Genomic DNA, 13764 nt, shown 5'->3' with positions numbered 1-13764 from the left:
GGGCTGTTAGGTAGCTAGCTAGTAGCTAGCCTCAGCAGCAGGTAGCTATGGCTGCAGTTATCCTGAGTTTCCCAACTCTGCAGGGTCTGAGGATATTTACACAGTGAGTACATTACAAAGTTACATGGCTGCTATGCTCTTGTCTGAATACAGGATGCTCCCTCCGACGTATCTCCCACAAACACGCTCTGTTTTAGCTTGATTTTAGCGTTACCTTATTGCTGTCAAATTTTGATCCGACCAATGTTAATGCTAGCTTAGGTCTGAGCTACACTGACAGTTTCCAGTGTTTCTGTCATTGCCACGAATCGCTTAGTTAATTATCTGCTGGTGCTGCTGATTGCTGACATGGACAGACACACACTGACTCTCCCCTTAATATTAACGTTTTAATGAAATGTACTTTTAAATAATGCGAGCTAATGAATGAGATGAGATCTTAGCAAGGTTAAATAAAGGTAGCAACTATCAGCTAGCATAGCTAATGCTGCTGGTACAACATTGACACTGTGTAGACCATATTTTCTTTCTTACTTGTGATGTATGATAATTGTACTTGGTATTTCATTGATAAACCACTCTGGTACAGCATTTTGTCATGTTAGCATCTGCTCCCCTCACAGCCATGTACAGATTTGAATGTACTGAAGTTGTTGTCTTCTCTTCTCCTCAGAAAACTGACATGGACCAAAAGAGGAGTGAGGCTCGTTTCAGGAGGTGAGTAAAGTGAATGCTCGTTTGATATTATGAGCAATCACAGCACACGTTTTGTTTTATTCGAATCTCTATGTAAAACAGTTGTTAGAGGTTGAGCGGCCGAGATCTTCATCTGTTTGTGATTCAAACAGATTTACTGTACATACACCTGTTATGGTGATGTGTGCAATCTGTGCTGCATATAGTGTGACTGAATTAGTAATGTATTTAATAAACGTTGAGTTGGTTGTTCGGTCAGAAAACAAAGACAAATGCCTGACAAAAGTTTCCTGGAGCTTAATATGACAAATCTAATTTACCTTTTTCTTTCCGTGCCAAAAATTATTACATTTTTATTAATTTAAAACAGAGAGAAGAAACATTGTTCCATGTATATTCCATGTATATTTTGTCTTGATAAATTCATTATTATAATTTGTAAATACATTTTCCATCATTTGATTAATTGATTCATCATTAACAATGATCCTGCATGTAATGCAAAACCGTCATCTTTGCTGTGGTTGTTTTTATTTTATCTTTATTCCACCAGAGCTTGGAGAGTGAGAGCTGCAAGCCCTATAAATCTTTATGTACTTTGTATTTAAGTAGTAAGATTTGCACAATGACGACTTTGGAAAAGTTTATTTTAATGAATGTTTTGCATTTTGGAGAAAAACTCTGAAGTGTCTGTTCTGTCCTGTCCAGGGGTGGGGAGGATAGAGAAGGTGCTGATTGCCAATCGAGGAGAGATTGCATGTCGTGTGATGCGCACGGCCAAGAAGATGGGCGTCCGCTCTGTGGCTGTGTACAGTGATGCAGACAGAGAGTCCATGCATGTGGCCATGGTGAGATGCTGGATAGCTCAGTCCTTAAAGTTATTTGTTGTCATCAGCTCCTCAGCTTTTGCTTTCTATTATGTTACTTAAATTGTGTTTTCTGTTTTTGCTTGTTTTTGTGTAGGCAGATGAAGCCTACCACATCGGGCCTCCACCCTCCCAGCAGAGTTACCTCTCTATGGAGAAGGTTTTAGAAGTGGCAAAGAACTCTGGATCACATGTGAGATATTCTTTACTGCTTTATAGTTTTGGGAACAGAAGTGATGCTGTCATTTGCCTTTAGACATGCTAAAAGAAGCTATTTCAAAATGAAGTGTCAATTATGATGTTCGGGTAGTTTTGACCCTTATAACTATTCTTCATGTTGACTGTATTTCTTTGGCAGGAAACAAAGAAGGAGCTTTTACATTTTTAAATGTGATGTTTTAAAAAAGGGTGTTTGTGTGTGTGTAGGCGGTCCACCCTGGTTACGGCTTTCTATCAGAAAACACAGAGTTTGCGGAGGCTTGTAAACAGGAAGGCATCATCTTTATTGGGCCACCTTCCTCTGCCATCCGAGACATGGGCATTAAAAGGTAACACGCACGTGTATATAAAACAAAGTACATCATTATTTCCTCTACAGTTGTCTCGTTAACCTATTCAATTAACATGTTTTTTGGTGCCTAAAATAACCTACTTTAAATCTCTGGTCACAACGGAGGGAACTTTTATTGCTTTGTCTCCTTTTTCAGCACATCCAAACACATCATGTCAGCTGCCGGGGTGCCAATCATTGGTGGTTACCATGGAGAGGACCAATCAAACGAGAGACTGCAAGCAGAGGCAGCCAAGATAGGATACCCTGTGATGATTAAAGCAGTCCGTGGAGGAGGAGGAAAGGTGTGAGGACATTGAAAAGCCTTAGTTACTTAGACAAAGGAAATTCACAGAACATAAAATAACTTAATGCACGTGTGTGTATTTGTGTGTGTTTTAAGGGGATGCGTATCGCACGGTCAGACTCAGACTTCTTGGAGCAGTTGGAGTCGGCGAGAAGAGAAGCTAGAAAATCTTTCAACGATGACGTCATGCTGGTTGAGAAGTTTGTAGAGGATCCCAGGTAACATTAATTCAGTCACTCTGCACTGCAAACCCACCCGTCCAATCAGCTTCATTTATATGACATTAAAAGATGAATTTGTCTTTTTATCCCCTCTGTCTGTCTGTCTGTCTCCTGTAGACATGTGGAGGTGCAGGTGTTCGGGGACATGCACGGTAACGCTGTCTATCTGTTTGAGAGAGACTGCAGCGTCCAAAGGAGACATCAGAAGATCATAGAGGAAGCACCAGGGGTGAGTGAGTTATGGTGGTGACATTAATTTATTGTTCAGTTATTATTAACTAATAAGGTGAAAGTTCAGTTTATATCAGTTTCTTTGCAAGGATAATATCTGATTTGCCACATCTTGATGATGGTCTGACCTGAGGTTTAACTTCAGGATATGTTGATCCACTTTTCTGGAAAAGTCTTTTTTGGCACAGAATAAGTACTTCTGATAGGGATGCACGATATTATCGGCACCTTATCCGTATCGGCCGATATCGGCTTGAAAATGAACTATCGGATATCGGCAAACACGCCAATATCCGCCGATATAATTAACCGATAAAATAATGGCCTGCTTCATACTTGATTAAATGCCCGACCTCGGCCGAATGTCCCCGGCGCGAAGAGGACCTTTGCGGCGCAGCGTGATGACGTCACGTGTGTCTACCTGCAGCATGAGAGAGTTAGAAGCCAAAATGTCCGTGGTGTGCAAGTTTTTCAAAGTGTCCGAAATAGAAAGCAAAACTGCTGTTTGCAATGACTGCTCAGCTTCGGTGATGCGAGGAGGAGCCAAGGCAAAGTCTTTCAACACTACAAACTTGATTAACCATCTCAAGACCCGTCACCCCGACCGTTGTAACAAATGTGATAAGAGTTTGATCTCTGCAATTAGGTGTGAGGGAAAGAAATATCGGTATCGGTAATCGGCTAAATGAGTTGTAAAATATCGGCATATCGGCAAAAAATCTAATATTGTGCATCCCTAATTTCTGAGGGAGAAAAGTATTTACTTATGGATTATTTAAAATGTCAAACAAGCAGCTAGAAATCTGTTTCTTCCTCACCCTTTACTGTATGTGACATTTGTAACATTGGACAGTTTTAACACCTTGAATTCCTTTAATTAGAAGCTAGTTAAACTAGTTAATTCAATCAGTCTGCACATTGTTGTCATGATTACACAACAAGAAGCCGCATTTGAAATGTCCATAAAAAATACCAGCAAAAGAGGTTTTTAGTTTTCTTTATGTAAATGTAACTTTTACATCATCCATAATTTAAAGCTGAGCTCAAATGTCTTGGAATCTAAAAGTAGTTTTAGACTCAGTGTTTTGGAAGCTAAAAAAAGAAGTAGCAGGCAGGCTAGTTCACATGAGGTGAAAACTTGTGCTTTGCATTAATCTATTTAAAGGAGTTTTTTTCTTATTTCTCCATTTGAATTCTACTTATTTCTGTAGTTAAGTTTTTACTCATAAAGTACTTTAATCTGCTCACCCTGCTTTTTCTTTAACTGGCCCTGTTCTCTGCGATGGTTATAAGAGTCGACTGACTGACTTTCATATACATTGGAACCTGTAAATATTTCGTAAATCCACTTCAAGGACAGATGGAGGATGTGCATCTGTATTGTGGACTGGATATTGAGGCGACTGTGTTTTCCTGTGTTTCTCTCTCGTCAGCCTGGTATTAGTGCTGAGGTTCGGAGGAAACTTGGAGAGGCAGCAGTCAAAGCAGCCAAGGCCGTCAACTACGTAGGAGCAGGTGAGACACCCAAACACTCGTACGTGCGCACACATATCTCTAAGACCCTGAACATACAGCTTATGGCATCTGAATGTTTTGTCTTCATGTGCAGGTACGGTTGAGTTTATAATGGACGCTCAGCATAACTTTTACTTCATGGAGATGAACACCCGTCTGCAGGTGGAACATCCCGTCTCAGAGATGATCACAGGAACTGACCTGGTGGAGTGGCAGCTTAGGGTGAGAGAGGAGGAAAATAACCTTTTGTCAACCAAAAGTTTATATTTCAGTCACACTGAGGATTACTTTCTGTGTAAATCTCCTCCAGGTGGCAGCAGGGGAGCGCCTGCCTCTCCTCCAGGATGACATCATACTAAGCGGACACTCCTTTGAGGCACGTATCTACGCCGAGGACCCAAACAACGACTTCCTGCCGGGGGCGGGGCCTCTGCTGCATCTCTCCACGCCTTCAGCTGACCAACACACACGCATAGAGACCGGAGTCAGGGAAGGTAGGGAGTCTGGATCTAACTCTCTGGTTGTGCTAACATGGAGAGTTTTCAAAATATGTTATGATATAAAGTGTGTGCTTGTTTTCAGGGGACGAAGTGTCGGCACATTATGACCCAATGATCGCCAAGCTGGTGGTGTGGGGAGAAGACCGATCTGCTGCCTTAAAGAAGTTGCGGTACTGCTTACGACAGTACAATGTAAGACACACACAGTTAGATGATGTCTAGATAAATAACTTATTAACAAAGCCCAGAGCCCCTACATGTAAAATTAGCTTTAAGTTATAGAACAAATGCATGCAAAAATGCTTCGGTTCGTGGTTTCTTTCTGAGCTTTCTTTGCATCCTTTCTGCTATTAGATCGTGGGACTGAACACTAACATCGACTTTTTGCTGAGTCTGTCGGGTCACCCGGAGTTTGAGGCTGGAAATGTGACCACCAGCTTCATCCCTCAGCACTACGCCGACCTCTTCCCCACTCCGAGAGCACCGTCTAGGGAATCGATCTGCCAGGCGGCCCTGGGCCTGGTGCTGCAGGAGAGGAAGCGCACACAGGAGTTCACACAGACGTCCACTGGTGAGGGGAAAACTGTGTCTGATGAGGACAAACTGATTTCCAGCACATTTGACCTGAAAAATAAGTAGTATACTAAGTGTGCATGGTGTGTGTGTTTTTCAGACCCCTTCTCCCCGTTTGGCTCGAGCAGCGGCTGGAGGAGCAACATCCAGTTTCACAGAAACATGACGCTGCAGGTGGGAGACAAAAGTAAGTAAGTCTTTGCAGCCCTTATGTAAGAGAAGGGAGGGAATGAAGAGGACAGAAAGCTCATACTTCTTGTCTTCTATGATTGTGAACTGTATATTTTCCTTCTTTTCTGTCCTTTCTTCCATTCTGACCAGTGTTTCTATTAATTTGTCAGACCCATTTCATCACAGAGGGTAGGCCAAATTACAGCAACACCACTCTGTATAAGGTAGCACAGCTAGCAACACAAACTACTAGAGCTGCATTAAGATTTCAATTAGATGATTATCAATTAATCAACCCAAGATGCCAACTATTCTGACAATCAATTAATCATTCAGTAATTTTTATAAGCTAAAAAAAGTGTTTTAAATTAGTCATTTATGATAAATGAAGAGTTTGGATTTATTTAAAGGCATCGCCTACAGCTGTGGGAACATTTGTTCCACAACTAAACTAAAAGATTAGTCAATTAAAGGTGAAAATAATAGGCAGATTAATCATTCATTCATTCAGGGCAAGCCCTCCTTTTTAATGACGGCGAGAGTTCAATTAAAATTCAATAAATTGCACACAAAAACCCCCAAAACAAATCAACAACAAAGAATGAAATACTTATAAGTAACAGGGAATTAAACAAGTAGAGTTACATTCATGGGTGGAGTAATTTGTCATCATGTTTCTAAATTGACCTGAGTCAATTGTATTGAGTTTTTATGTGTTGTAAAGGTTCCAGGTGTGTGCAGCACAACAGGTAATCGTGTATGAAAATAATTAGTAAATTGCAGCCCTGCAAACTAAATTCACCGAAACAATCATGAAGTTAAATCAAAGGATTTATTGTGAAACTGTTCCAGACTGCATCAGTGTAAGCAAAGCATACCTAATAAACTGACAACTGTCTGTATATTTATACATGTAGATATTTGTATCTATATGTACACAGACACACAGCATTATATATACACGGAAACACATTCCCTCCTGCACACATAAAATAATGGTTTTTAAAGTGTGGATCATTTTGGTCGCTATGTTTTCAACATTTAACTAGTAAGAGGATCATCATGAACATGTAAGAGGTATAAAATGACTAATTATAAGTTTAAAAACTGTTGTAATTCAATGAGCGGATTAGTACAGTTTGGGTCGACTCATAACAGTGTGATTCATTTAATGACTGTTTGAATATTTAAGTTTAAAGCAGCTCAGTCTGTGACGGGTCTTGATGAACTCATATTCATTATTCAATGTTTCTATTAAAAACGTCACCCCGAGGCCAAAAATAAATCCTCCTGGCCGCTGCTGTGTCAGAGTGATGAAGATGAGGATTTTCAGCTAAAGCATTAAGTCACTTCACTTTCTCCTGTTTCTCCTCTCAAACCTGTTTGGACTTAAAGAAATGACAAAACATTTCCTCATGTGTGTTTGTGTCTGTAGAGGTCGACGTGGTCGTCGTGTACAACAAAGATGGAAGCTACACGATGCAGGTGAGCTGGCTCAAAGATCCTCTGTCCTTCGTACTTAATGATGCTGTTGTTGTTCACAGGAAATATTCACAATTTTTTAAAGGAGCAGATCATTTTGAGCTTTTTTTTAGACAGATTTTAGTCCACATTATTGTATTATTGTATGCTTTTTAATATCTAAATTAAAGTTATAATATCGAAGATCTTCGTTCTCTTTGCCGGCAACTATGGCGTTGAGCACACTTCCCAGATATCCAGACAGTGCTGCATGTGTGACGTCCACGGTTGGCTCCGGTTGTAACTCTTGATTTTCCTCGCTGACGGTCGCTTTCCTTTTTAGACTGTTTGCTTCATCTGAGCGTTGAGTTTGTTTCTTTTTCTTTGGATTTTCACTTATTTTTGAGGTTGTATCTGTAGTCATCCATCTTTTCTTTGTTTGTTCAGCCATAGTAGATTACTGTTTAGAGCGGAAAAGCAGCCGCTTAGCTCCGCCTACCCTCTTTTTTTCCGTGAAAGTCGCCACAGACAGCCAGTCTGTAATACTGCAAATGCAAAGGCTTTCATCAGTGGGCCATAGACTCAGTCACTATTCTGTTACCTCATTCAGCGATAGATAGAGACTTGACTGGCATTTACATGACAATCTTCGAGATTATATGTTTAAACACCGAATAATTCTCTTATACTTAAACATGAATTTTAATTTTTGTTTTATAAATAAAATAAACAAAGTAGTCTTAACTGAAGACGCATTCAAACACATTACATAGTCTATATTTAGCAAAGGAAACACTGATTAATCTCTGTAAAGTAGGAGTATTAGCAGGAGTTATACTGAACAGGTAGATGAACCAACAGTAGTAGATTTGCCTCTTTCATCATGAATGTGTTTCCTCTCTCAGATTGGTGAGGAGACGTATCATGTGACCGGGGAGGTGGAGGTGGAAGGCGGAGCCTCTTTCCTGCACTGTTCAGTCAATGGAGTGAGGTGTCGTCCTAAACTGGTGATCCTGGACAACACAGTGCACCTGTTCTCCATGGTATGTGATTTGTTTTATAACTTGGGTCAATGAAGCAGAGATCATCCACTGTCTGCTTGGACAAACAGGAATTTATAATTCTTTTTTTTTTTTCGTGATTAACAGTTATTTTCTGGTCAATAAGAAAGTGAAGAAAACACTATGATGGTCATCACAATACCCCAGAAACAATCATCAAATTGCCTGTTTCGTTTTTTCTTGTGTTACAAAATTAAACGGGAAGTGCTCACATTTCAAAAAGCTGAAACCAGAGAGTATTGGTCTCTTTTGCTTAAAATGTTCTCAAACTTTAACCTAAACATTTATCGGGTTGGTTTATACAAGCATAAAACAGAAAAACATTTTATCCACCATCTGTGAGCCTTAAAAATCTTAATTTTATACGAAATATCAGTTTATTTCTTAGCTAGTCCTTTTTCCGGTCAACATAACCAGAGCTACATTTCACCTGTCACTGCAGAAACTGTCTCCACTTCCTGTCTTTAGCGTCTTTCATCTTTGAAGACTGACGGCTGGGGACAAACAGTCGACGTCTCTGACATCAAGGGAAATTAAAGACTGCTCAGATCCTCTTACCTCGGTTGCCACTTAACTGTCACTTCAGTTTGTGACATCCTTACATCTTTTCTGCAGGAGGGAAGCTCTGAAGTGTCGGTCCCTGTGCCCAAGTATCTGGCTGGTGTGAGCGGCTCCGGGGCTCAGGGTGGAGCTGTGGCCCCCATGACTGGAACCATAGAGAAGGTGAGTTTTGTTGTGTTTGCATTATGTATTGTAATTGGTAGTGATTTCAATTGTTGTAACATAAAGATGAGTTTATTCTTCTTCAGACCAAAGAAGAAAGGTTTATTTTAAAGCTGAAACTTAGATTGTGCACGGATCAGGAAATTTAACACAATGAGGTGTTTTATTACACACTGTGTGTAACTAATTTAACACAAATTGTCCTAATGTATGAACATAATGGACAAAAAAAATACTTGGACACAAAGCACAACTGTTGTTTGCTCCATCTAACATGTAATCTCTATAACAGGAAACCTCAGAGCACATTGTAAGAGCTATTTTAACGTTAAAATTGTAATCTCGAAGATCTTTTTGGCAGCACCTATGGCGATAAACGGTAATTGCGGGAGCACACGTCCCAGATATCCAGACAGTGTCGCATGTGTGACGTCCACGGTTGGCTCCAGTTGTAACTCTTGATTTTCCTGGCTGACGGTCGCTTTCCTTTTTATACTGTTTGCCTTCATCTGAGCTTCGAGTTTGTTTCTTTTTCTTTGGATTTTCACTTATTGTTGAGGTTGTATCTGTAGTCATCCATCTTTTCTTTGTTTGTTCAGCCATAGTAGATTACTGTTCCCAGAGACTGTAAAAGCAGCCGCTTAGCTCCGCCTACCCTCTCTGGCAGACCAACCACTGCTGGCTGATGGAAAACGCGTCACTAACTGGGCGCCGCTCGTGCCAGTCTGTAATACTGCAAATGCAAAGGTTTTCATCAGTGGGCCATAGGCACAATCACCAGTGTGTTACCTCATTCGGCGATAGATAGAGACTTAACAGACATTTATTTACATGAAAATCTTTGAGATTATTACTTTAAAGATCTTCATTTTTTAGGGTGTTTGGTGAGTTAAATGACAACATTAAAAACGTTTGAAGAAGTTGTATATTATTTAAAGGCTTTTTGCTTTCTTTCTGAGAGCTATAGCAGAACATTGACACCATCTAGTGTTTACAGTGATTAGCAATAAACATAACGCTAAAGCCAGCTGGCAGTTTGCATAGCTCAACATAGAGACAAGAAGCAGATGAACACTGTGCTTCGGTCTTTATGTTAAGCTATGTTTAACTCAAACTTTACTAATGCAGCTTCTGAACCAGCACTTCACCTTTAAAGCCAACTAGTTTACATTTTGTTAATAAGCATGTTACAGTATGTCAATTACTAAACTTTAAGGGTGTTTCGTACAGTATATTTGAGTTATGCAAAGAGCCATACTAGATGTTTCCCCCTGCTTCCAGCCATTTTGCTATGCTAATCTTACCGCCTCCTGACTCCAGCTTCATATTTAGTATGCACACACAAGATTAGTGTCTCAGGCCTCTCATCTAAGTCTTAGCAAGAAAGAAAGTGAAGTGTTTTTTTTCCCCCTAAATATTAAACTATTCAGGAATGATTTTTTCTCTCCCTTTTTTGGTCAAGAATTTACTTTGATGCTCAGCGTTCAGTTTACTCAATCACTGCTTCAAATCGGCAAACAAGGTTAATAACAACTGCAGGTAACCATAGCAACAGTGCTTCTACTTCACACTTTTTCTAGAGGTTACTTAAAGGTAAAACTAACCAACTTTATAGATGACTGGTGATTTTAAGACATCTTTGTAAATGTGTTCAAGTGGTCGGCACTGTAATACACCTTTTGCTGATATAGAAAATAATTGCCTCTTGCTTCCACCTTGTCTTTTATTGTTATTTATTGGGGCACTTCTGAGTTTATTATTGTTTACATTTGATGTCCTGCCAGCCAGTTTAATTAGAAGAGATAAGAGCAAACAAACTGCCATATATTAAACAACTGCAGGTAACTTTACGATTCATGTCCGAACAAATACACACAGTCTGTTGTGTTGTGTTCAGGTGCTGGTGAAGGCCGGAGACAAAGTGGCTGTGGGAGACGCACTGATGGTCATGATCGCCATGAAGATGGAGGTAAGGGACTCCTGCTGTCTCACACACATCAGCGCTTTTAATTGGTTTATAAAATACACACACACACCCAGCTGATGCTTTGTAATAAAGGTTTTTATTATTGTTTCTGCAGCACACGATCCGGGCGCCGAAGTCCGGTATAATCAAGAAGGTTTTCTTCAGCGAGGGCTCTCAGGCCAACCGCCACGCCGCTCTGGTCGAACTGGAAGAGGAGGCGGAGGAAGGGGAGGAGGGGAGCAGCCAGTAAACAGACTCACAGACACACAAATAAAATACACACTGACAGGTAGGAGAGAGCTGCGACTAGTTACTGTGACAACTGGAGGGGGAAAAAATGTGGGCTGGTGTCCAGCACTTAAATTGCAGAGTCATCAGTCTGGAGGAAGTCTGGTTCAGTCAGGAGTCTCTCACCTTTGGGGCCCATTCAGGAAGGTCAGACGGTTCGAGTGACGTGAAGTTTTACTGGATTTGACAGAAGAGTGAAAGCTCACACAGAAAACGACTCTAATTTACAGTTGCCTTTTTACACATCAAACATTACCTTTTGATGATTGTAGCGGTTTTCTTTGTTTCTCCTTTTCTTTCTTGTGTGTTTCCACGTTTGTAATAATCAATGTAAGTCCAGCTCGGACATCTAAAGTGTTTGCAAATTTCTACTTTCTTTTTCAAGTCTCCCCTCTCTGTGTTGGTTGAGGGTGGCAGCTGAGTGTCCTCTCTGCACACACACCGTGTACTTCTGCACCTTCACACAGTGACGAAGCTAAATATAAGTTATGGGTAATAAGTAATGGGTATGTTATGTAAGAATTCAGACACAGTGGGCCATAGGAAGAGTTACTGTTAAGATGACTGAGGGTGGAAAACGTTTTAAAACATCTTTACTAAACCATGAACTCATCGTCTCTGTCCTGTAAAAACCGTGTAGCTCAAACTGGGACAATTTTCACTTTACCTCACAGGATGACACATCCGTTAATAAGTTAAAAAATCTGCTCTAACACTTGTAAATATCTTCCAGTATTTAAAAATGCATTCTCACTAAGCTTAAAGCAACTGTTTGTCTTTACAAATTGACGCTTTGATGCTACATGGCTTTAACAAGACAGTGATTTTAAAGGAAAGAGGCTGGATGTATTATGGATTTGTTGATGTCCAGATTTTCAAAAATGTGTTATTCCATACATAAACTATAGGAGTGCTGCAGAGGGTATATTATATATTATAACAATGCACTGAGGAGAAACGCTGTTAGAAATAAGAGGCTGAAAAACACTCCAGACTTATTAAATGATTCCCAAGTTATGTGACAGGATTTGGCTCTGATTTGAAAACATGTTGGTCACAGAGGACCTTAAACAGACAGGTGGTTTGTTTCTGTGTAAATCTGCCGTCAGTCTCTCGACGCGTGAACTGTTTCTGCTGATCACTCTCTTCTAACTAACCGGTGTGTTTCGAGGCCTTGTAGAATAAAACTGATCAAACCTGTGTTATTTTTGTAGAAGTGTGACTGATGATTTTTTCTTTTTGTAAGAAATTATATTAGTCTGGTCAGATGCTGTAATAAAAATAAAAAATAAAAACGTCAAAAGTATGCCCAGACTCTTGTTATACTTGATGCACCGGTGTTTGAAGGTTAGCAGAGTCAATTCATTTTTTAAAGCAGGATAGTTCGGTGGACGAACATTTTCAAAAGCAGCCAGTCGCTCTTCATCCATTAAAGCTTCTCTCTTGGAAAAGCCAGAAGAGATAAGATCGACTTTATTGATCCCCTAATGGGAGAAATTTACTTGTTACAACAGCTCAAAGTAAAGGACAAAGGTAGAACAAGTGATGCACTAAAAGACAATAATATTAATAATATATGTATACACTATGTACACTTATTGTGGATGGCTACGTTTTTTTTTACAAGAAATAGCATCAAGTCAAAAACACACAGTGTGTATCATGGTGATCTGGTTGCTAAGTAAAGTGAAAACACTTCTTGGAAACATTTCTGATAAAGCGTAAATGAGCAGCTTGTCTTTTTAAGTGTTAAATTAACTTCCTCTTGTGGCCGTACATTTTATAAAAGTTAAGTTATCATATGAATCAATGTCGGCAAAAACTCAACCATGAAACTGTGAAATATATATTGCACATTAATTTAAAATATTACAAAGTGAGTTTATTGTTGTTAATGGTTATTAATGGTCACTGTGCCTGAACCAGGATCTGTACGGGGAACCTTCTAAATAAATAATAAAACCTTTTAAAAGAAGGATTCAAACTCCAAAAACCCGTTTCTAAAAAATGTATTTATTTCGTAAATAGAACCGCATCTTCATAAACATCCGCTATAAGACAGATTTACAGACAGAAAGAGGAAGGACGGACAGTCGACGACACATATCAACAGAAGAGTGATGATGGTGGATTATTAATCGTGAGCTGCAGCCTGATTTACCGATGACAGGAGGGAACTAAAAAGATTACAACCAGCCGTTCAGCTCGGACTGATCTGCAGCTCCGTGTCACACAGGCTGATGCTGAGTCACAGGAAGTTCTGCTGCAGACAACTGACCGCTTGACATTTTAATTTAGATTCCTCCTTTCCTTTAGATAGCTGATCTGATCACGGAAAACCTTAATTTGATTCACGTCTGCAAAGCGTTGGCTGAGCGTTCAAAGAGCAGCTCTGCACTGATGTCAGCATTTCAACATGTTTCTCAGATCAAAACTTTAATTTGGGCAACATTTTGTTTGATCCTCAGTTAAATTGATGGTAAAATATGACCTTAAATATGTAAATTGAAGAGTTTAGGATCATGGTCTTTTAAAGATTCAATATTTTACAATTATTTTCATGACTTCGTTTAAACCCCATCTATAGACAGAATTTAACAGCTCTCTGTGTCTTTAATAAGATGTCTAGTTAAAC

At 39.7% G+C, this 13764-nt stretch overlaps 1 protein-coding gene across 1 annotated transcript; it reads left to right on the top strand.

Moving 5' to 3' along the window:
* Positions 1-11: 11 nt before the first annotated feature.
* mccc1 (methylcrotonyl-CoA carboxylase subunit) lies at positions 12-12422 on the top strand. The gene is made up of 19 exons (XM_069680530.1): positions 12-103; positions 674-717; positions 1405-1544; positions 1660-1755; positions 1989-2110; positions 2270-2417; positions 2516-2637; positions 2758-2869; positions 4305-4386; positions 4481-4608; positions 4697-4880; positions 4969-5078; positions 5241-5457; positions 5560-5646; positions 7066-7115; positions 7997-8134; positions 8768-8875; positions 10773-10844; positions 10957-12422. Exons 1-19 carry the CDS (start codon positions 48-50, stop codon positions 11089-11091), a joined length of 2151 nt encoding a protein of 716 aa, XP_069536631.1. The 5' UTR covers positions 12-47; the 3' UTR covers positions 11092-12422.
* The last annotated feature ends 1342 nt before the right edge of the window (positions 12423-13764 follow it).

This window comes from Semicossyphus pulcher, unplaced genomic scaffold (genome assembly GCF_022749685.1).
Source record: "Semicossyphus pulcher isolate SPU_LCO1_2020_fin unplaced genomic scaffold, fSemPul1.0.p SCAF_4, whole genome shotgun sequence".
Taxonomy (NCBI): domain Eukaryota; kingdom Metazoa; phylum Chordata; class Actinopteri; order Labriformes; family Labridae; genus Semicossyphus; species Semicossyphus pulcher.
Note: the sequence above shows the minus strand (reverse complement) of the source record. Positions and strands in the feature narration are given on the sequence as shown.